This window comes from Homarus americanus, unplaced genomic scaffold, assembly GCF_018991925.1.
Source record: "Homarus americanus isolate GMGI-L3 unplaced genomic scaffold, GMGI_Hamer_2.0 scaffold46197, whole genome shotgun sequence".
NCBI lineage: Eukaryota > Metazoa > Arthropoda > Malacostraca > Decapoda > Nephropidae > Homarus > Homarus americanus.
In genome coordinates this window covers 1,345,872-1,370,120 of record NW_024723050.1, presented here as the reverse complement: position 1 = coordinate 1,370,120, position 24,249 = coordinate 1,345,872, and the positions used below count along the sequence as shown (strand labels likewise).

The 24,249-nt window shown below is 36.3% G+C and overlaps 1 protein-coding gene across 1 annotated transcript in view; it reads right to left on the bottom strand.

Annotated features, from left to right (window-relative positions):
• The window catches only part of LOC121863240 (midasin-like), a 125,984-nt gene that overhangs the window by 57,653 nt on the left and 44,082 nt on the right, over window positions 1-24,249 (bottom strand). The window contains exons 13-20 of the mRNA XM_042361750.1: window positions 19,125-19,365; window positions 15,960-16,168; window positions 13,339-13,515; window positions 12,590-12,763; window positions 8,061-9,737; window positions 7,222-7,409; window positions 5,843-6,083; window positions 5,537-5,638 (exon numbers count right to left, since the gene is read on the bottom strand). Of these exons, the coding sequence (XP_042217684.1) occupies window positions 5,537-5,638; window positions 5,843-6,083; window positions 7,222-7,409; window positions 8,061-9,737; window positions 12,590-12,763; window positions 13,339-13,515; window positions 15,960-16,168; window positions 19,125-19,365 (3,009 nt within the window). The remainder of the gene's footprint in view (window positions 1-5,536; window positions 5,639-5,842; window positions 6,084-7,221; window positions 7,410-8,060; window positions 9,738-12,589; window positions 12,764-13,338; window positions 13,516-15,959; window positions 16,169-19,124; window positions 19,366-24,249) is intronic.

The window sequence follows — 24,249 nt, the reverse complement described above, 5'->3', positions numbered from 1 at the left end:
ATATTAGTGTATATTTAAAAAAATAAGCAAGTTTGTGTTTTATGAAAATATGCTAACTACTAAAATACTAGACAGAAACATCGCCCACACATCCTCTCCTCCTCCATGAGTGATGACTCCACCACCTCCCTCCTTCCGTGCTGTCAACATCCTACACCAGCTCACCAGTGAATTTCCTCATATTCTGAGACTAACCACGACCAAACCAATGTAAGGAGAGGATTCATATTTTGGTTGATGTAAAAAATTTAATATTTTTATTCTTTTAGGTTTAAGGTTAATTTTATTATTTGGGGAAAAGAAAATTGGGTTTTTGCCACATGGAGCTCAGCCAGGTAACTAGGTCCCGCACTTCTTGGGTAAAAAATTGCTTCAACTAATTTATCGAGTTACAACATCGCTGTAGCTTAATTAGGCCAGCACTCAGGGTTTTTTTCTACTGTATTGCATACAGTATTATGTATTATATATATGTACACTCACTAAAAGAATATTCTGCACCTTTGCAGGGTTATACAATATGACACACAGAACCCAGAAATCAGACAACACTCACCACGGCTTCTGTCGCAGCGATCGTTGCGGATGGTTTCAGAGTCAAGGGTGTAGAATATTTTTTTGTGAGTATACAGTAACTATTTCGTTCTTCATTTTATTGTAAACAAATCTAAACAAATCTATGTACTATTATGTAATTCCGACATGGGTGGGTGAGCCCACTGCCTAATCTACTTTAAATAATATTGAAAGGAAGGATGTGCTACTGATGAGTGATCATTTTGTGCTAAGTAGCAGGAATAAACCAGATTTGGGTCAATACTGTAGAAGGGAAACACCACTACAAAACATACAGTAAGTCCTCGCTTAACGTCGGGGTTACATTCCTGAAAACGCAACGTTATACGAAACAATGTTAAGCGGATCAATTTTCCCCATTAGATATAGATAAAAAATACGGGAGTTACATTCCTGAGCTTCCCTTTGCCCCAAGAAATACATTTCATATACATAAATTTAAAACTCCTTGTGTGATGCCTGGTGAGGTGCCTGTATGCATTACTATAAAGTCACATTCAATGAGATTTTATTAGAGAAAACTCAAAACTCCTCTACATGACAGATAAATAAATAACCATTAGGTAACCTTGGCCGGCGGGTGGCACCAGCTGTCATAATACATCACCTCCACCTATGAACTTCCAGCAAGATTGAAGGTGGTTTAGGCTTAAAATTTTTATCTTATAAAATGGCACAGACTAAAGTTAACAGAATATAAATTACATAGCTGGAATCCTTGCAAGACAGCGAATAATATGAATACTATAGGCATCATATATTTTGCACAAGAGATAAAATTTTTAGTCCCTTCAGTACATTTGAAGTACTGTATATGTTTTTTCAACTTATTTTTCAGTAGATATAGTAACTTTCTTCATTTATTTTTACTCATTTACATGCATACACCATCCTAAATACATATTGTGAAAAAGGTAAAAAGTAGTCCGTGATGATTCAAAAGACGCTGTACCGAGTCACCGAGACGTTAGACAAATTTTTTGTCTCAAAAGCTTAGCAACGTAGTACCGAAACAATGTTAAGCGGGCAGACGTTAAGCGAGGACTTACTGTACTCTACAACATCAAGAATAAAGGATGGGAAAATGTGTGTGTGTGTGGAAAAAAACAAGCCAAACAATGTAATACATAAAGCTGCTGCATGTTTAGTCACAAGTTGAGACAACCACAACTTAAGTCATACATTATGGTAATTGTGTAATCACATTTCAATATCACACTTTTCATAATTACAATGCCACCAATACCAAGGATTCTATGGCAAGGGTAAACACTAAATCTTGAAACTACAGTAAACCCTCGATAACTCAGCATTCTATATCTCGGAATTTCATATAATTCGCCAAGTACATACAGTGAACCCGCGGTTTCACTTTACGTGTTTCTACATTTATGCGGTACCCTGCCAGAACCGGAATTCCCACTTTACGCGGTGCATCTACTCATACATGCGGGTGAAGTACAATTTTTTTATTTAGCTCATAAAATTCATACAAATTATCCGGCCAGAATATAATTTACATTGCTGGAATTCTTACAATTTGATGATCATTTTGAATATAAGCATCATAGATTTTGCATTAGACATACAAATTTTAGATCTAATGCAAGTATTTTGTTTATTCAGAGTAAATATGTTATCTTTTGTGCAAAATATATGAAGTGTATATTCAAAATATTCCTGGTCTTGCAAGGAATCCAGCAATGTCAATTATATTATCCTAACTTTAGTCTGAGGTATTATTTATTACTAAAAATGTAAATATACTGTTATAACCCAATCATTTCTCTGGTAGGGAGGGAGGGACCCAGGGAGCAGGTGGGAAGAGGGGGGGAGGTGGGGTATTTTGATTGACAGATAGTATTTCGGTAAGTATATTTTGTTTATTTATTGAAGATATTTGTTTTAGCTCATAAAATTCATACAAATTACCAGGCCAGAATATAATTTACATTGCTGGAATTCTTACAATTTGATGATCATTTTCAATATAAACATCATAGATTTTGCATTAGACATACAAATTTTAGATCTACTTTAAGTATTTTGTTTACTCTGAGTAAATATGTTATCTTTTGTGCAAAATATATGACATTTATATTCAAAATATTCCTGGTCTTACAAGGAATCCAGCAATGTCAATTATATTATCCAAACTTTAGTTTGAGGTATTATTTGTTACTATACCTTAAAATCTAGTGGTTTTCCCCCAAAGATTTCTCAGAGAGGGAAGAGCCAGGAGTGTGAGAAGAGGGGGAGGGAGTCGAGTCCATTATTTGAATGGACATTAACTTGGCGACTGTATTTCTCTTAAGTATTAATTGTGTGCATGTACCATCATAAAATTAAGATGTTATTTTTACTAGAACATAGGTATTGTGTTGGAAAAAGTGGAGTTTGGGGGTCAACTGGTCTCTATTTCATTTAATCCCATATGTTATGTTGTTCACTTTACGCGTTTCTCGCTTTACGCGGGCCTCCGTGGGTTCAATTGACCGTGTAAAGTGAGGGTTCACTGTACTGTATATGGCCTCAGAGTTTATAATAAAATAACTAGGAAAATGCAAAGTTATATAAAATTAGATGGGAAAATCTTGGCATAATTGGCCTCGTGGGTAACACTTGTCACGCTGCACTCCACACTTGGTCAGTCTGGTGTTTGTTATTGGTGTGGTCAGGTGTGTGCTGGCTCACTCCACCCAGTACATGGATGTGGGAAGGAAGGGTGTTGTAGCACCCCAATATTTTGGGTATAAAATACCATACATTGCACCACAGAGTATCGAGGGCACCAGAATTAATATTCAGCATTCCCTGGTAAAATTTGGTTCCTGTGGTACTAACCCAGTAACACCCAACAACCTCCCCCATTCATGTCAGGCCAGCCACTGTATGCAGAACATCTCCACTATTACAATAAATCCAATGTCGTAGACTTGAATTTGGTGTAATTCATATTATCAGAATTTCAACTATCTGAACCGTCCAGGTACTGTATCCCCACTGTCCCCCCTTTGGAAAAAATTCTAATTTAGTCCAACAATCCGAAAGCAACTGAAGTCATTTTTTCGTGTCTGACACCAGTAGTGCTATAATCACTTTTTAAACAATAATTCAGCCAGGCAGTAAACCAGCTGACTCAAGACGTGTCTATGCATGTGTGTGTGTCTGCCGTGATGTCACATGGTAGGGAGGGAGGGAGGCGAGTGAGCCAGCCACACAGTACAGCTCACTGCCTTCACATAAGTTACCTCCCACACACACCTATGCTCTTAATTTTGTTATTGTTTTATATTATATTTTCTTTATTTCTAAGCCACATTAGAATACAGTATTTGAATTTTTACTCTTTTGCTCTGTAATAAAGAAAACAGTTTTACTAGGTGGACTATAATATCATTAGTGATATAAGTTACATGTTTATTTACATACTCGGACCTGAATTATACATACAGAATACAATTATTTTTGTTAATTTTTTTATTTTTTTGTATAAGTGACAAAATTACAGAAGTAACTCGTACCTAAGTGCTGCACTGTTTATGTTGCATTTCCCCGCCATCAACTGCATCACCTACCCTGCCTGCATCACCTACCCTGCTTCTGTGTCACCTACCTTGCCTCTGTGTCACCTACCCTGCCTGTGTCACCTACCCTGCCTGTGTCACCTACCTTGCCTCTGTGTCACCTACCCTGCCTCTGTGTCACCTACCCTGCCTCTGTGTCACCTACCTTGCCTTTGTGTCACCTACCTTGCCTCTGTGTTACCTACCCTGCCTCTGTGTCATCTACCCTGCCTCTGTGTCATCTATCCTGCCTCAGTGTCACCTGCCTGCCTGTGTCACCTGCCTGTGTCACTCACCTACCCTGCCTCTGTGTGTCACCATCCTGCCTCAGTGTCACCTACCCTGCCTCAGTGTCACCCACCTGCCTGTGTCACCTATCCTGCCTCAGTGTCACCTACCCTGCCTCTGTGTCACCATGCTTGTGTCACCTACCCCTGCCTCTGTGTCATCTATCCTGCCTCAGTGTCACCTACCCTGCCTGTGTCACCTACCCTGCCTGTGTCACCTATCCTGCCTCAGTGTCACCCCCCTGCCTCTGTGTCACCTACCCTGCCTCTGTGTCACCATGCTTGTGTCACCTACCATGCCTCTGTGTCACCTACCCTGCCTCTGTGTCACCTACCCTGCCTCTGTGTCACCTACCCTGCCTCTGTGTCACCTACCCTGCCTCTGTGTCACCTACCCTGCCTCTGTGTCACCTACCCTGCCTCTTGCCTACTACAAAGTTTCATTCTTCGCCTGCAGTGCTGGTAAGTGTTACCTTTTAATGTAGTAATTAAATGTACACATACTGTATATGGGCCAATAATTTTGTCTTGTTTATTTTTATATGGTGAGCCTCAGTTAGTCAAAATTTGGGATAATTCGGCAAGGTCAAAGCCCCATATGTGCCGAGTTATCAAGGTTTTACTATTATTATGAAAGCAGTATTTAATTTTTAGTTTCATAAAAGCAGAAGAATGCAGTCAACAGAGCCGTAATATGAGGTAACAAATGTTGAAGCACAGTGCCAGGCTGGGAAAATGTGAGATTTGTATAATTCTCAGGTTTGTATCTAAGGAATTTGAGTTAAGTGAACAAAGTCTGTGTTCGACCCAGTGTACTTGATGGGACTAGTTGGTTCATAACCAACCACCCGATCAGGACCGGATCATGCTTCATAACCCTGGTTCAACTGGGTGTTTATAGCACTCAAATTTATGTTGAATGGACAATGTTCCTGCCTTACAATGAAAACAACTCACTAGCCAAAACAAGACCTGCCATGAGGCATTCATAAGGAGCGGATTGGGATTAACTCATGGCTAACTTTAATTGACCCATGGCCCACAAAAATGTGAGGATGGCAAAAAAGTCTCCAAGTTAAATGCCCAACATGGAGAAATTCTGCTTACCATTAGAGTCATCCAATTCATATTTACAGAGCTAATGAGACTCTCTAAGACTGGCAACTGGTGATGTATCATATACAGGTCTCCACTGCTGTCTTCTTCACTCTGTTAATTATATAATGGTCATCAGAGAATGCCTCACTCTACATATTTCTTATCAAATATTCAATAGAAAATGATGATATTTTTTAAAGAGTAATGCAATAATTTTGGATGAACATTACTCTAACAGTATAAAAAAACAATCAACTAAAATTTCAAGGGCAACTAAGCAACTGAGTTCATAACATTCAAGTTTTGCATACGTACATAATTACCATCCTGATTTCTATCAATCACTGAATGTCCAACTTGCACAGTGGTCTTAGTTATATGGAATCTACCAAGACTCTGATAGCAGGGATACTCTTCCCCAAATATGCCATTATATAAACGAAACACATTTTTCTTGTCTTCTATTGTCCTCATGCGGGCAGAGTAGATGAGCCCCACATACTGCCCTGGATTGTAGGAATCCTTGTCTTGATTCTTCACCATAACGTCACACCATCTGTCATGGCCAATGAATTTAAGAGATATGTACAGTTATATAAGTATGTAAAAGCTGTAGACATACTTTTACAAGCAAACCAAAATACTTCATGTATATCCCTCACCAACATGCCAATAACTGCCTACACTTCAAAGAGTCTAGACCATATTTTCACTCTGTGATTCAATCACACTAAATAGAAGCAAAATGTGAGAAATTCGGAATCATAGTAGACATTCTTTATTCCCAGAATTCTCTGTGACTCTTTATGCACCAGGAAAACAAAACACCTAAGACACTGGGGTAGCTAATAACCCTACTGAGTATAAGTTTTCATAGGACCTTAGATTTCCACCTGACCTTAAATTCATGAGGTAAGAGAATCCCCATTGGCACTTCATACCTTTCTTAACATGCATGAGGAGCCATGGAAAAATTATTCCACAATCCTGGAACTGTGACAGTCTGCCTCTCCATGAAGGACTATCTCAATTGCCATATTCTCTATATGTGACAGTGTCTCTTGCTACCCTTCCAATTTTGAGGAAGTTGTGGAGAAAAGGCCATGATAAACATACAAATTATTCAAAATCTGAAGAGCTGACAGGAACTTACAGTTGTGATTCAATTTAAAAAATTTCAACAGAGGTGAAAATTGATGAAGTATGATGAGGTGAGACAAATTCTGGTCATATTTTCTATGGTCAACAAAACTGATATTGTAGTAGTTTTTCCATAAAGGATTCAACAAGGTCATATGATCTCTTTGTTTTGAATGGCAACATCCTCATTATTCAGAAACCCCTTTCTTTTATAACTGAGAAGACCAGATATGGTTTGGAAAATAAAAAAAATATTTGCAGTCCTGCCGCTTAAAAGTCAAACACAATACAGTTTGGGGGAAATCATGGAAATGGGTAATTTAATATAAAAATGGACCAATGCACAGCCTCAATCACAAAACAATGCAGTGAAATGGATGACCCTGAAAAGGGAGTGTCATATTTCAATTATGAGCTAAGATGGTGAATAGATAATGAAAGAAACAAGTTAAAATTCAGCAAAATGATCTAATAATGTAAGATATTTAATTATCCAAATATTTTCATAATAAAAAACCTAAAACACACAACACTGCATGGTGTTAATACTTTACCTGAACATATCGCGCAGGTTTAGCTCCCATGGCCCACCACGAGCACCCCATAGTCCTTGGTCCTGAATTTCTGATGTGATGGCCTGATTGAATTTCACCATCTTTGCCACTATATCATTTGGAAGATCTGTGTACATCATACTCAGAATAAACTCCAAATCAGCAGATGAGAGTGACTCCACATGTACCTTAATGGGAAAATTTTTTTAATCAAGAGATGATAGACAAAAAAAAAAAAAAACACACACACACACACACCTTTTCAAAGTATAAAATATTGTTAATTTATCAATAATTAAAATAAAAGTAACTTGCTATGCATCAAGCAATAATTTTTTTTTAATTAGGAACATGTAAAATTTAATTATTCACGACATGGCAACAATACACAATGTGCAGCTCCCAGAAGTGAACAGATAAACTTCAGGGTAATACTGTAGTACTAAATATACAGTATGGGCACAACAAAGTGATAGTAGAAACATGAATGAATAATAACATGCAAAACAAGAATAATATAGAACATGAAAAAATTTTTGAAGGCTGATGAGAGATTGGAAGGCAGGTGTTAACTAATACTATATAATTATACAGTATAGGAATACTATACCATAGGGGAAGAGTAAATTTGAATTTGAAATATAACAATGGAATATCGGTGGGGCCACACATCTCAAATAAGGAGTCAATATTAAAATATGAAGTGATTATAGAAAGCAAAGACTGCATATTCTATCCTTTTGTACTAAGAGAAAAGAGAATAAGAGTATTTGTTGAGTGAATTAGTCTATATATGGTCCAAATTTTGTAATATAAAATATTTACAAAAAACCCCTTACCTGGGTAAATCTATTCATGAAAGACTTTGGAAGACCTTTCCTGGCACCTCCTTGATACTGCGGATTTTGACAGGCAAATATTTTGGTAGAACGATGCTCCACTTGGAAGGTTTTGCCTAATTCTGGCACAAAAATTTCACCACGGTGATCAAAACATGCATTCAATCCTTCCAAAACTGATTGCGACGCTAAGTTAAGTTCATCCAACACTACCCAGGAGCCCTGACGCAGTGCCTGTAGCAGAGGCCCATCACGCCATGCAAACATGCCACCCTTGCCTCCCTCAACTGGCAGATCTGCACCAAATAGATCACTCACATCTGTCTGTTCAGAAAGATTGATTCGCACAATGTCATTTCCTGAGGCTTTAGCTAAAGCCATCACCAAACTGGTTTTACCCACACCTGGGCTACCTTCTAACAACAATGGCTTTGTCAGCTGTAAACCACAAAGTAACCGCAACAAATTTACACATGTGCGAGGTGCCTTAAAGGTAAACATGTTAGGCTTGCATTTACTCACTGACCCTTTGCTGATCACAAAAGGTCCAACACCAAACATAGCATCAGTGTTTACAAAATCCAAATTATTAATAAATTCTTCCTGAAGTGTTGATGTGTTGGGAATGACACCAGTCTTCTGCCACACTTGCTGACACAGGTATTTGAGACTGGCTTCTCTGAGCTGCTTCCATCCTGCAATACCACTGCCTGTGAGTCCTGATCCTAAACCATCTAAAAGAACAAGACATGCCCCATGGATATAAGCCAAGCCTACATCCATATTGGTTGGGGCTGATGTAACTTTATTGATAAAATACACCCAAGACAACAAGTCCCTGATACTAAGAACACATTTTTTACCAAGGTCTGTCTTTGTAAAATGTTCCAAAAATTGCAACATAGCTTTACCGAGGCCACTTGTGTGCTCTTCTGAATTCAAAACAACTTCTTTTTCAATGTTGTGCTCAATAATGCCAAGTACATCAGATGCTACTCGATTAATTTCAACTTTGGGGCACCAAATTTCTGTGAAACGATTTCTTAGGGCAGGAGAAAGTTCCTTCTTCCCATAGTCTCCACCAGGGTTCATAGTGCCAATAAGCCTGAACTCTTCTTGTGCATAGATGATCTCCAGACTATCTATGTCACCTCCTACATCTGTTCCTTTCTCTGCCAACACCACCATCCTCTCTGGCTCAAGAACAGAATTTAACCTTTCCAGAACACTATCATCAGCAAGAGAGATTTCATCTGCAAGGAACATCCCTCCATCTCTCATTGACATTATGAGAGGGCCATCAACCCACTCAAACAACCTATCATCTTCATCTGCATGAGACCGTACTGGGCGAAGTCCACCAAGAAAATCTGCTCCTTCTGTATGCATGTGACAGTTAACAGTATAAAGTTCTTGTCTGTTCTGAGAAGCTATCATCTGGCATACAGTAGTCTTTCCACAACCAGTCTCCCCAACAAGCAAAACAGGTTCCTTGAAACTAAGTGACTTTGCAACTAAAACATACAAATGCCGCATATCCTGAGTCCAAACTACATGTTCAAAACCTTTTATTATTGACATTTGTTCCAAACAAGACTTTGTAACTGAAGATGTGTCTTCAGACAATGAAAAGAGATTGTCCTTATCCACTTTCTTGTTTAGTCTCTTTTCCAAAACCTGTAATAGAAACATACAAAGGAGTCAGATATATTGTATATTATGGGAGAAAGAAAAAAAGTTTGCATAAATACAAATGACTTTTTCACGACTCTGAGGTAAGGAATTATGTAAATATCCCAAAATAAAGTAATCTCTCCATTTTCTGGAATCTTCAATCACTGGAAGTTTCCAATGTTTTTTTTTTTTTTTATTTCGAGCAATTTCAGAAAAAAATTTCCATTCCGGGTATGCGAATGAATTTCTGAAAGATTGCATCATGCATATTTCCAGAAAATTCTGAGAAAAATCACTCTGCTCCGGGCACTGGAATGAATTACCTAGAGTTCCAAGAGATTGCATCATGCTCCAACGCAGGGACGCATGGGTGGGCTAATAATTTCATGTGACTGCATGGGATGCCTGTTATTGGCTGATGCATCTCTCAGCCTATCTCCTCAAACCTTAGCATCATGACATGCTTAGTTCATAGTCTGCTGTTGTGTTTGCATATGATCTGTATTATCCAGTACTGTACATTACTGTACTAGCACATAATCAGCCAAGAACACTGTTAAAGCAGAGTTACAATGTAAAAAGTTATTACAGTTATGTATACCGTACCATATGTATAGTACAGTACTGTATATAGAAGAGTGGACAGTGTATGCTAGTGTGTAGTAGGTGTATGTACAGTACAGTATATACTGTGTGTACAATCCCTCTTTCATGGATGGAGAGGGGAGTGACAGTTAGCAACACCTGCTACTGGAGATGGTACATCGCATCACCATTTGGCCGCTTGCGTTACAAGTTCAAGACGACAACATCTGCTGGCGAGTACAGTACAGTACAGTGGTCCTCGGTTAACGAATGCCTCGGTTAACGAATTATATTCCATAAGAATATTCAATTCGGTTAACGAACAAAAATTAGGTTAACGAAATTCTTACGAAAATGTTTCGACATGCTTTGGCTTGCTCACCAGCTGGAAGATTAGTCCGCCAATACAGAAATCAGTTCTAGGTCTTACATTCATTAAAATTGGAGTAAATATCAAGAAGGTTATACTATTCAATACTTTTCCAAGTTTTATATTAAATTTTTTTAGTCATTTTAACACATATTTAACATAATTGCAGTACAGGGAACTAGTTTTTGGTGCACCAATCAGCCACTTTACTCACCCACCAAGGCCTCAATGTGTGTCTCTGTTCAGTGGAGGAAGTATCTTGCTTGTGGGTATCTTGAACACAGAGTATTTTTACATTTTTACAGTACAATTATTGGTCATTCTGAAATTTATTTAACATATTGACAATATATAGTGCAGTGCAGTGTTGATTTAAGTGCAGTGCATTGTTGAATTACACCTAGTGAACTTAAAATTTTATGGGTGAAATGACGGCATCAAGCATGGGGTGATTTCTCTTTCACCCCAACTTCCTTCTCTTCTCCCTTCTCCTCCACCCCGACTTCTAATTCCCATCATCATCATCAACCAGGAGCCTTCTACATACACAGCTCAAAGTAAGTGTACTTTACTGCATTTTTTTTACTTTGTATGTAATTTTCGGTGAGCTGGAACCAATTACCCAAAATCCCATTGAAACAATGGTTTCGGTTAACGAAATTTTCGATTAACGAACGACTTCTGGAACGAATTGTGTTCGTTAACTGAGGGACCACTGTATAGTGTATAAAGTCGTATACTGCATTTTGTTTTACAATATATTGTACGTGTACAGTGGTGTTTCCATAAATAAATACAGCTCTGTGTCTGTCCATGGGAGATGCGTAGTTTAAACTCTCAGATAACTTTTCCCATTAACCTGGAAAATCTACAGAGATCTGTGATTTTTTTTCTGGGGATGAGAAAATTCATGTCCATACCCGGAAATCTCTCAAACCTGGAATTGATCTGTTCAAATTTCAGCCTAATGGGGAGATTACTGTATTTGAACTTCAAGAAGGTATATCTATGGATTGAAAGGATTAAACAGTCTTTATATAATGATGGAAAAATATGATTTTCTGAAGTTATTTACTATCACTGTTGGGAAGAATCAAGTACTTACATAAAACAGTTGACAGATAGAAGAGAAAGACAGACAGGCACATTTAGGGATCATGGAGATTCAGGAAATATATAATTACAAGGGTTATTTATCTATATTTTGAGGATTCAACCAAACAAGTTTTTTTCTAAACAAAAACTATATTCTGTTATATAAATCATGAAAGGCAAAAAAGAACTTAAATCAGTGGAAAATTTTTAATATCTGGAAAGAAACATTAGCTGTGATGGTACAGTGCATGGGAAATAGATACAGTATTAATCAACAATAGTTTTAACATAAACAGTATTTAATAATTTTTAAGATCTGTCAATGAAGAAGGAATATTAAAAAAAAATTGTTTACCAAACAGGTTACTAAGGTTTTCAATGATTAGACAACTAAAGTATATACATTATGTTAAAATAAAAGTATGGACACTTTCAACAGATAATGGTAAGTGGCTAAAGGCATTCAAAATGTGGTGCTGCAGGTATTGCTAAAATAAGTTATACTGATACATAAACAAAAGCAGAAGTTCTAAGACAGGTTGAACCAATGACATAAATAATAAAATTTATCTAATAAAAAAATTCAGATACTCAAACCACATAAATAAGAATGAGTGGATAATTTTATGAATATTATCAGGTGGGCCAGGGTTTCCTAGAGATATACAAAATTTGGGATGATTAGTAAATATGGCCAGAAAACCCCATGATGGAACAATGATTAAATGATTAATATGAGAGTGGCTTTGCTATGATAATATTAGAGAAAGCATAAATTTAAAACTTTTACCAATTTCTACTCTACCTTTCTAATTAACTCAGCTTCTTCTTCTGCCCTGACCCTGCCAGCCAAGACAAGGTAACCCTCGTCTGCAAGATGCTGGTCCCAATCATAAAATTTAACTGTCTGCTTGGGTGCAAGACGGTACCGCTCCGCCCACCGGAAGAGATCACGCAGAGTAATGAATGACTGTTTCCCCTGGAAATACAAAAATTCCTGTTAAATATGGAACTTGACAATGAATGGAGATAATAAACATCAACGTTTTTAATTTCTACAACTATATATCTGAATCTGAAAATTTTGCCAAGTTAGTTTAGTATAAAAATGGTTTCATCCAATGTAAAATAAAATCTTCCTCCCAAGTACAACTTTAGTGATCTGCAAATTAATCTTAATAATGTAAATTTCATATTCAACTTTCTGGTGAAGTCTATTCCTTTACAACAGATGTGGCTCAGTATACCAGGTGCCATCTTCTACATTATGGGTAGTATCATGATCTCACGCTCTAATTTCAATGAACACTTCATTCATCTAAACTTAGTTATTATGTAGTACTGATCACAATTATATGGTACACTTCCCTTTACCATACCAGTTTAGGTATATGCTTAACCAGATAAATTTATCTTAGTCTTCACAAAAGCAAGACATTACAGGAGGCCTTGTGTTTTCTACTATGATAAAAGCAAGGTAAATGTTGGCATTTTCATGAAAATTATGTACAGTGCTTAGGTTAGACGAAATTAGGTAAAAAATAGGTTACTGACCTGAAAAAGATTTGATCCTCTTCTCATATTCTGTAGGTCCTGCAAGACTGCAACCATCTTCTTGCTGTATGAAAGGGGCACCTCACATCTTCCATGAAGGATCACTTCAAGTTCAGTAGGAGGGATCTCATTAAAGTGCAATTCCACAAATCGATTACGGAATGCTCGTGACAACACCTATGGACATAAAATTATCATTCAAACACAAATCTGCACATCTGAACTTATCTTAATTTCACAAAAAAGCCTCTAAAGTAATATACAGTAAAATTAAATATTGTACAGTATTTCTAAAAAAAATTCTACCAAGTGGTTGACTCTAATTTTAAGATCATTTTTACCATTTCCAGTTAATTTTAGCAAAAGTTATAAGAAACTTGCTCATTTCTAATGACCTAAAATAATGTGTAATCCCAGTTATTCTCTCTTTAACAAGAGTATGAGATATTTAGAGTGACAAGACTGAACATGCCAAACACAAGTTTTGTGAAAATTAAGCTTAAAGTCTAGAACTTTTAACCACCATACATTCATTGATATTGATGTTTTTGGTTTTACTTTAAGGGTAATTCACTGTAGATTATGATCATTATGAAGAATAAAATATCAATGGCCATAAAAGCCATACAGATTATTATGATAAGCACAAAATAAATACCATTAAGTGATTCTTAACTGGTTTTTTTAATAAAGTAGTGTATGTATTATTGTGCATAGGTGTAATGGCAAGTCTAACTAATATTGTTGTCCATCACTATCAGAAGAACTCATAATAAAGATGATAAATATATGAATTTGGGTAGGAATAGAACACCTACATAAAAAAAAAATTATATATATATATATATATATATATATATATATATATATATATATATATATATATATATATATATATATATATATATATATATATATATATATATATATATATATATATATTTGTTTTTGTAGTATTATGTTAAAACAAACACTATAAGTCAACAGCTAAATTTAAGGATGTGAATGGGTCTGTTTACTGCTGGGAAGAGGGGAGGGAGGGGGAGGGAGGAGGGAGGGATAGGAGGGAGGAGAGGAGGGAGGAGGAGGGAGGGAGGGTGGAGGGAGGGAGGGAGGGAGGGAGGGAGGAGGAGGGAGGGAGGAGGGAGGGGGGGGAGGTGAGGTGATATGCTTGACAGTTGATGCCAAGGTCTAGTGCTTATTTATTTATCTGTCCTTATGAGTGACTAAGTTTTTCTCTTATAAAATGTCTAACTGACTTGAGAGAATATAATTAACATTGCTGGAATTCTTATAAGATAGTGATTAATTTGAACATAAACATGCTGTAGCTCGCATTAGACATACAAATTTTAGTTCTAATTTAAGAATTTTAGTACAAAGAGCAAAAAATTTTATCTCTTGTGCAAAATATATGACATTTATATTCAAATTATTTGCTGTCTTGCAAGCATTCCAGTAATACAAATTTCATTCTCCTAACTTTAGTCTGAGACATTATATAAGATAAAAACTGTAAGCCTAAAACCCTGGCTGGGCAGATGGGGGAGAGGGAGGGGAGGTGATATGTTTGACAGTTGGCGCCGAAGGTCTAATGTGTGATTATTTATCAGTCCTTAAGAGTGACTAAGCTTTTCTCTTATAAAATGCCACTGAAACGACCTAGGAGAATATAATTTACATTGCTGGGATTCCTGTAAGATAGTGATTAATTTGAATATAAACAAGCTATAATTTGCACTAGACATTCAAATTTTAGTACCATAATCACTTAGTACATGTACAGTACAGGTTTGCACTCAGGTCATTTATTTCTTTTATGTTTCTTTTAGTATGGTGTGTGAACGTAAATTAATAAAAACGAAGAAATTTATGTAAATCTACCCAAAAATACAGTTGAAAAACTTGTACATTATTAAAATACACTACACTAATGTACTAAATTTTTTATATCTTGTGCAAAATGTATGACATTTATATTCAAATTATTCACTGTCTTGCAAGGATTCCAGCAATGCATATTATATTCTCCTAACTTTAGTCTGTGATATTACATAAGATAAAAACTGTAAGCCTACAACACCACACCCTGGCTGGGAAGATGGGAGGGAGGGAGGGAGGGTGGTGACAGTGACATGTTTGACAGTTAGGTGGAAGGTCTAGTGAACTATTTATTTGTTTATGTCCTTTTGCTTGAGTTTTTGTTTTTTGCTTATAAAATGTCACAGATGTGACTGAGGAGAATATAATTTAAATTGCTGGAATTCTTATAAGATAGTGATTAATTTGAATATAAACATGCTATAGTTTGCACTAGACAAAAATTTTAGCAATCATTTAGTACATTATTATGAGTACATGTACAGTACAGCTTTGCCCTTAGGACAGTGTAGCGTGCCCAGAGAAACATTAGGTGCAAAATTTTAAATATGATGAGCCAGATTGACTTGTGCAAAAGAGGAAAGATCCGCTTTAAATTGAAACATTGTCCTTAATTGTGGGTGTCGCTTTAAATCAATAATCTTATATCAATAATCATATATCGATTCACATTAAATCGACGTTCTACTGTATTTATATAGTAAATGCAGCTTTTAAGATTAGGATCAGAATGTACAGACCTTTCGTCCACCATACAATCCTGGAGGATTCTGGGTAGCAAAAAGCATAAAGCGTTGGTGAGCACGAACTGTTTCTTGCGTTTCAGGAATAAACAGTTCACGATTATCATCAAGGAGACGATTGAGGGCCTCCAACACATCAGATGGGGCCAAATTTAGTTCATCTAAAATAATCCAATGGCCCTTACGCATTGCCTTTACAAGCGCACCTGAAAAAAAGAGGAAAAAACATGGTGTAAAATCAAAATAATAAATAAGGCTTTTTTAACTCTTTTGCCTCGGGTGTCACGTATACGTGCTACCGAGTTTTCCCATCGACAACGGGTGTCACGTAAATGTAATCTGGCGTTTAAATTGCCTGCGCCCATCTGGTGCTACAGAAAGTGGTTTCTCGTAGCTGATAATGAGTGTTGCCAATTGTATGGGTTGTTTTTGTTTCCATAAACCATACAGAAACGTCAGTATGTTTCATGATGTGACAGAGCAGGACGAGATTTGGCCGCTGCAGCGGAATTGTTGGGGCAAGATAATTATCCCGGTACTTTCTTGATCTAATGGATAGTATTGATACTGATTCAGATGCTCTCTCTGGTGATAGTGAAAGTGTATGAGAGGATCTTTTGAAAAAAAAAAGGGTAGGGAGCATGATATCAAGTAATACTGATGATTATGATCCCCAGCCTGGACTAAGTTCTAAAAGGAAACTGCGTGGTAAGCAAAGTTCCTCCTTGGGTAGAAAGAAAAAAAATCTAACAGTAGCACGGAGCATTCACAAAGAAAGAGAGGTTGTTCAATCAGATAGTCAGGGAGATGGTCAGTCCTTTGATAGTAGTCGGCGGGTGGTACAAGGAGCTGTTTGGCAACCCCCTACATTGTCTACACCTACACTCAGTGGGTCTGTGATGAATCTCCATTTATACTTTGTTTTTCCATTTGATGCAAGTAACTCTGGATTGACTGATGTATCAGTGTGACAGATGAGTCAAATGAGCTAAATTATTTACTCATGAATCTGGATGAGGAACTTACAGACATAATAGTGCGAGAATCTAACCACTATTACCTTCAGATGATAAAACCTGAGCCAGATTTTTTAGGAAGTGGGCATCAAGTTACTTGGAAACCAGTTACCAGAGATGACATCTACATGGTTTTGTGTTTACTGATGCTTATGAGTCATGTAAAACACACACAGAATCAATGACTTTTGGACAGTGGATGAGGTGTTTGAGACACCAATATTCTCCAAAATCATGTCCCGTGACAGGTTTTTACAAACATCCCGGTGCCTGCATTTCACAGATAACAACCAAATTGACAAAAATGATACGCTATGCAAAGTAAGGCCAGTTCTTCATCACATGCATAGGAAGTATAGGAAAATTTACTCCATACCAAGACCTTTGCATTGATGAAAGTTTATTGCTGTGGCATGGTAGACTAGGCTTCCAGCAGTACATACCATCAAAATGGCAAGGTATGGAGTAAAACTGTTTGTATTATGTGATGTAAAAACTGATGACATTCTTGACTTCATTGTGTACACAGGGGCAACTACTGCCATAGAACGAGATGAGAACCTGGGTATTTCTGGCTCTGTGGTCAAAACACTCATGAAAGATTACATGCAGAAATCACATATACAGTTCCTCCCCGACTGACGACCTATTCAACTTACGACCACCCGGACATACAACCGCCTCAGTCGTACCAAAATTTTGTCAAATTACGTATTTTCGAGTCCCAACGTCAGTGATTGCGCTGTGTACTGACAAAAAATTGTTGTAATTCACTTTAAAATGGCTGGCAAGCTTAAAGGTGAGAGTTTTGTGGTGCTGAAAAGAAAAAGAGACACCCATTTTAGATTTTCTATGTATTATTTAAGCATTTTCGACTTACAACCTGGATTTGGGTCCCTAACCCCGTCATAAGTAGGGGAGGAGCTGTACTATATTGTGATAATTGGTGCAGTAGCCCCACTTTGTTTCAGTACCTAAATGAAGGAAAAACAGGTGCATGTGGAATAGTATGTGCCAACCGGAAGGATATGCATCACTTCCTAATGTGAAGCCTGGCGAAATGGTAGCTTGTCACTGTAATCAAATTGGCTGTGTAAAGTAGAAGGATAACAAAGCTGTGCATTTGTTGACTCCTGTCCGTCCTTGTCATATGATTCATACAAAAAAGAGAGGTCGTGATGATGAGATCATCCAAAAACCTGCCCCTGTAGTAGATTTTAATAAAAAAAATGAGAATAGTAAACAAAAATGACATGCTTCTGTCTTCCATAGAGTGTGTACGCAAAACTGTAAGATGGTACTTAAAGTTATTCAAACACATTGTAGATACAGTGGTCCCTCGGTTAACGAATTCAATTCGTTCCAGAGGGTCGTTCGTTAACCAAAAATTTCGCTAACCGAATCCATTGATTCAATGGGATTTTGGGTAATTGGTTCCAGCTCACCGAAAATTAGATACAAAGTAAAAACAAAATGCAATAAAGTACACTTACTTTGAGGAGTGTATGTAGAAGGCTCCTGGTTGATGATGATGGGAATTAGAAGTAGAGGTGGAGGAGGAGAAGGGAGAAGAGAAGGAAGTGTGGGGTGGAGGAGAAATCACCTTTCAGGGGACCCATGCTTGATGCCGTCATTTCACCAATAAAATTTTAAGTTCACTAGGTGTAATTCAAGATTATTTTCTTTAAATCAACACTGCACTGCAATATATATATATATATATATATATATATATATATATATATATATATATATATATATATATATATATATATATATATATATATATATATATATATATATATATATATATATATATATATATATATATATATATATATATATATATATATATATATATATATATATATATATATATATATAGTCAATATGTTAAATAAATTTCAGAATGACCAATAATTGTACTGTAAAAACATAAAAATACTTTTTGACACAGTTCAATTTTCCCATCTATTTCTTAATGCAGCCCAAAATGAAATGTTATGTTTGCTCTATGTTCTAGCCATCTTGCAATATAGTGGGTGAGAGCTTGAAAAGCCAGAAAATGAAATTATTGGACAAACTCAAAATATGTAAAACTTTTAAATACAATAAACTAATCAGAAGCTCTCAAGAAAAAAATTACCTTCTTTGAAAACTAGCTTGCCAGTTTCATTAGGTGCATAACATCCGACATATTCCTGGAGGTCAGTATGTTCGTGGTTGTTGATGCGCACACACAAATTTCCAGCGAGGCGTGCAAGATACATTATGAGCGACGTCTTTCCCACAGAAGTTTCACCTTGCAGCAACACGGGGAACTGACCAATGCTCACAACTCGCACAAGATCTTCAAGGTTCTTTCTCACTGTTTGAGTGATAATATACTGTTGGGATAGAAATTATTCAATAAATGTAAAGACAACTCAGTATTGTGTCATTGAGGACAAATAATGACAAGAGAAAATAAACTTAATCTATAACAAAATAATTTAAACATGACCCACATCACATCTCAACATTCCAGTCAGCTGCCTGTACAGTAAAGCCTCCGAGAATGACGGTTCAACTAATGAAGATTCATATCCAAGACCCTGGTTAATTTAGGACCAAATTCAATTAATGCCATTATTTTCTTCATATTTACGACAAAATTAAAAAACTAATTAAATTTTTGTAGAAATATAATAACTAAATCCCAATATTATACAGGTTGTACCTCTCTAGTCCGGCATTCTGTGGTCCGAAAACTCCCGCGGTCCAGAACGATTTCAGTTTGCCCAATAGGTAGATAGGCAGCTATTTTTTTTTTAACTTATCTGAATTATTATTATTACAGGAGTATTACATTTTCGCCCCTCAGGCTCCAATGTGGGTCAGTGACCTGTACCTGGGTGGGCTAATCCCCGTAAAAAACAAAACAACAAAGCCGCGAGAAATTAAGGTTTGTTTACATCCGGCAGCTCTCTCTCTCTCTCTCTCTCTGATTGTCTATACAGAGTACAACATTTAACCCTTCAATATATATGAACAGTAAGTAAGTGTTGCTTTCATATTCTTATGTAGAGTAATGACGATATGTTTTCACAAGTGCACACTTACATACGCGATCTCACTTTTTTTTCTTTAACATTAAAGGTTAGCTACTTATATTGTTTCATTTATTAACACTAAATAACATTACTTCAAATAACCATATTAATTTTTACATTAATTTTACTACAGCTACAACCAGGGTCTTATTTTCTTGTTATATATGTAGAACCAATCAGTCACTGGTTTTGTAAACATTAACGAAAACAATGCCGGCAGCCGTTTCGTCTCCTCGTGTGTTTTAATATTCCACGAATTATTAATGAATTATATTGTTCATTTTGCACACACAAACATTAATTCAATAAAAAAACAGAAACACTTGAATAAAGACGAAAGCTAAGGTACTCCGTTGTTTCCATTTTCCCGTGTGATTTTATCAAGATTTATCCTATCCACGTTTTCATTGTGGATTTACAAGAAATATGAACAGTAAATAAGTGTTGCATTCATATTCTTATGTAGAGTAATGACGATATGTTTTTCACATGTGCGCACTTACATACGCGCAGTCTCACTTTGTTTCTTTAACATTAATGGTTTGCCACTTTTATTGTTCTATTTATTAACATTAAATAACATTACTTAAAACAACCATATTAATTTTTTACATTAATTTTACTACAGCTACAACCAGGGTCTTATTTTCTTGTTTTATATGTAGAACCACTCAGTCACTGGTTTTGTTATCAACGAAAACAATGCTGTCTCATTTCCTCGTGTGTTTTAATATTCTACGTATTATTAATGGATTGTATTGCTCATTTTGCACACAAACATTAATTCAATAAAAAAGACATTCAGTAATAAACAATAATGAATCTATTGTACATAAGAGAAATGACGCAGTTTACACGATTGTGCACGTCGTCTGAACGTTGGCAAGCCGTTAAAACCCGTCGAAATTCGAGTTTCCGCCGTCAAAATTTTAATTTGTAGTTTTTTTTGTGTCCAAATAAAAAACGGTGAATTAAAAACTCGTGAAATTTCAGAAGCTACTGTACAACATTTAACCCTTCAATATGTCTTCAAAGAGACCACGAAGCAGTGAAAGTGGTGCTAACTTAAGCGCAAGTCACTATCTGTCCAGGAAAAGGGTGAATTTCCATGGTCCGGCATCGGTCACGTACCGAGGTTGCCATACTAGAGAGGTACAATATATATATATATATATATATATATATATATATATATATATATATATATATATATATATATATATATATATATATATATATATATATATATATATATATATATATATATATATATATATATATATATATATATATATATATATATATATATATATATATATATATATATATATATATATATATATATATATATATATATATATATATATGTATATATATATATATATATATATATATATATATATATATATATATATGTATATATATGTATGTATATTTGTATATTGTATGTGGGGGCAGTGAAATTTGCTCAAGCTGCACTGTTGCATGCGAGTATGGTGCTGCGTCTATTGATTATCAGCCTTTCATTTCATTTCTCAATGCTGTTACTTGCACTGTAAATGTAGAGACCTGTGTTGCCACTGTTCATTCAAATAGTCATCAAGCAGCAGTTCACAATCGCATACTTTGATTAGTGATTATGCTGGAGCTGCCATTGCTACTGCTACCTTAGCCGATTTGGTACATTATCGTCACAAAGGATGACAAGAAATAAGTTATTGACCACATAAGCTGCAGGATGCAGAGAAAAATAATTTGTACGGCAGGCAAGAAATTGATGGCTAGTTTAGATAATTTGACGCCACTCTATTTTGATGGTGCGGAAGACCGCCACTGTGGGATGATAAAGAATGAGAAGACCGAGAAATGGAGTTCGGAGGATGATGGTGAAAGATCATTATGTCATCATGGTTGAGCCTGGCAATGAATATTCACACATGTGACTCTAAGACTGACACGGAAAGCAGATTGCCAAAACTATTCACGAAGTTTTGTGGAGAAAATTCCAACCCAGCAGCCTATTGTGTGTGTTGGTTAGGAGTGGAAAACCAATGTAAATGTAGGATCAGAAATGGAGTCGTTGGTCATCTTGAAATGTTATTTGGTCACTCCGGCTTCCATTATTTCTGTTATGTCAGCTTACGGAAATGAGCTGCCTTTCGCCGCAGTTTTTATCACTATGATGGTAAAACCAAGTGGTCCTGAGCATTGGCGTGGGTCCCATTGGAAAGCAGATCAAGGAGTCTTTTGTCTGAGCTTCCAGTTATGTCGCCCAGCCAGTCATAACAAGTTTCCCCCTAGATTTCCCTGTGTTTAATGATGAAGCGGAGAAAGATCTGTCCTTGGGATCAGAAATACTGTATAGGATTTGTAAAGGAGTTATCACAGGTGTTGTTGAAGATGACTTGGCTGCTATTGAGCCAGTCCTCCCTTGTGTGGCCGAAGGTGAACACCTATGGAGTAGAACTTTCAGGTTGTATGTAGCAAACATCAGCACCCAAGCCATGAGTTAAAAAGAATTTGTCATTACAAATAATAAAGTTCAGTGCTCAAATGTGGTTTTTACATCAAGTATACACCCTTACGTGAACACACGGCTCAAGGAACGATTCCAGCGTCCCTGCTAAAAATGAAACACCTGAATAGTGAGGAGGAGACGGAAGAAGAAGGCTGTCCAGAGAAATGCATATTTCTGCCCCTACACAGATCAACTTTCTTGGCGTGCAGATGAGGATGACTGTTAGAGAAAAAAAAAGCTGTCTCAATGATAAGAAAAATTAGAGGAGAATCAGCAAAAGGAAGAATGCACCGGCAGATCTGAAGAGGAGGAGGAAGATTCTGATGCTGCTGCTGACTTGTAGAATTTGTTAAACCACTGTATACTGATGAGGGAGGCAAAGATGGAGATGTGAATGAGGATGTGCCTCCTGTAGTCAATATATAAAAGGTGGTGACCTGAAACCAAAGTGGCATTCCATGATTAACTGGAGAGGAATGAACTCAAGACTGAGCCTTACATTGCTTCTTCGTCAAATCTACAGGTTAATGATATTCTTGAGACACGATGTTAGTGGTGCCTAAGTACAAACAGCACTCAGGCGGTCCAGAGAGGTATAAAAGCGGACACTGAAGCTTGCACTGAAGTGACGGATACTTAATCGAGAGATGGATATATTAGGTAAAGATTATTGTCTAGAAAATGATGCCAAGGTTCCGCATAAAAAGAATTTCAATATGAACTGTAATGATTTTCTATAATGTACCTGTAAAATAACATGAATTAAATCGATGTCACCCATGTAAAATGTATCAATATCCTGGGAAAACATTAAATGACACCTAATTTTTTGGTATACACTAAAAGCTGACAAAGTCAAGTCATGACGCGGCAGGGTAAGTATGCAGAAATGGCATTAAATTTTGCACAGGTGTTTGTTACAGCCATACAAACGATGCTCAGTGCGGTAGCCTGCAACTCAAATAAAAAGTGTTTTTCCCTTGCCCCCTCAATGTATATATATATGTATATATATATATATATATATGTATGTATATATATATGTATATATGTATGTATATATATATATATATATATATATATATATATATATATATATATATATGTATATATATGTATATATATGTATACAGTAGCACTTGCTTAACGCTATTTCACTTAACGCCGCCAGATATATTTATGTGCTCTTGCCAGTTTTCGAACTTTTCACTTAACGCGCATTTTTCATCATCATATACGGAGTGTCCTGCCTCGAGAGCTATTTTAGATTCTCGCACTCACCCCTCACCCGCCACCCTGCCTGACTGCCTGTTTTAGCTCATAAAATTCATACAATTATTTAGCTAGAATATAATTTACATTGCTGGAATTCTTATAATTTGTGATCATTTTGAATATAAAACATATATTTTTTAGATAACAGTACAATTCTTAGATAAAATATCAGGTAATTATGTTATCTTTGTGAAAAATATATGACATTTATATTCAAATATTCCTGGTCTTACAAGGAATCCAGCAATGTCAACAGGGTTATCCTAAATTTTTAGTTTGGAGGAATTATTTGACATTATACCTGGTTTTCTCTCAAAAAATTTCTCAGAGGGTTATTTTTAGTGAGTGTAGTGTGGAGAAGAGGGAGGAGTTGGAGTCCACATTTG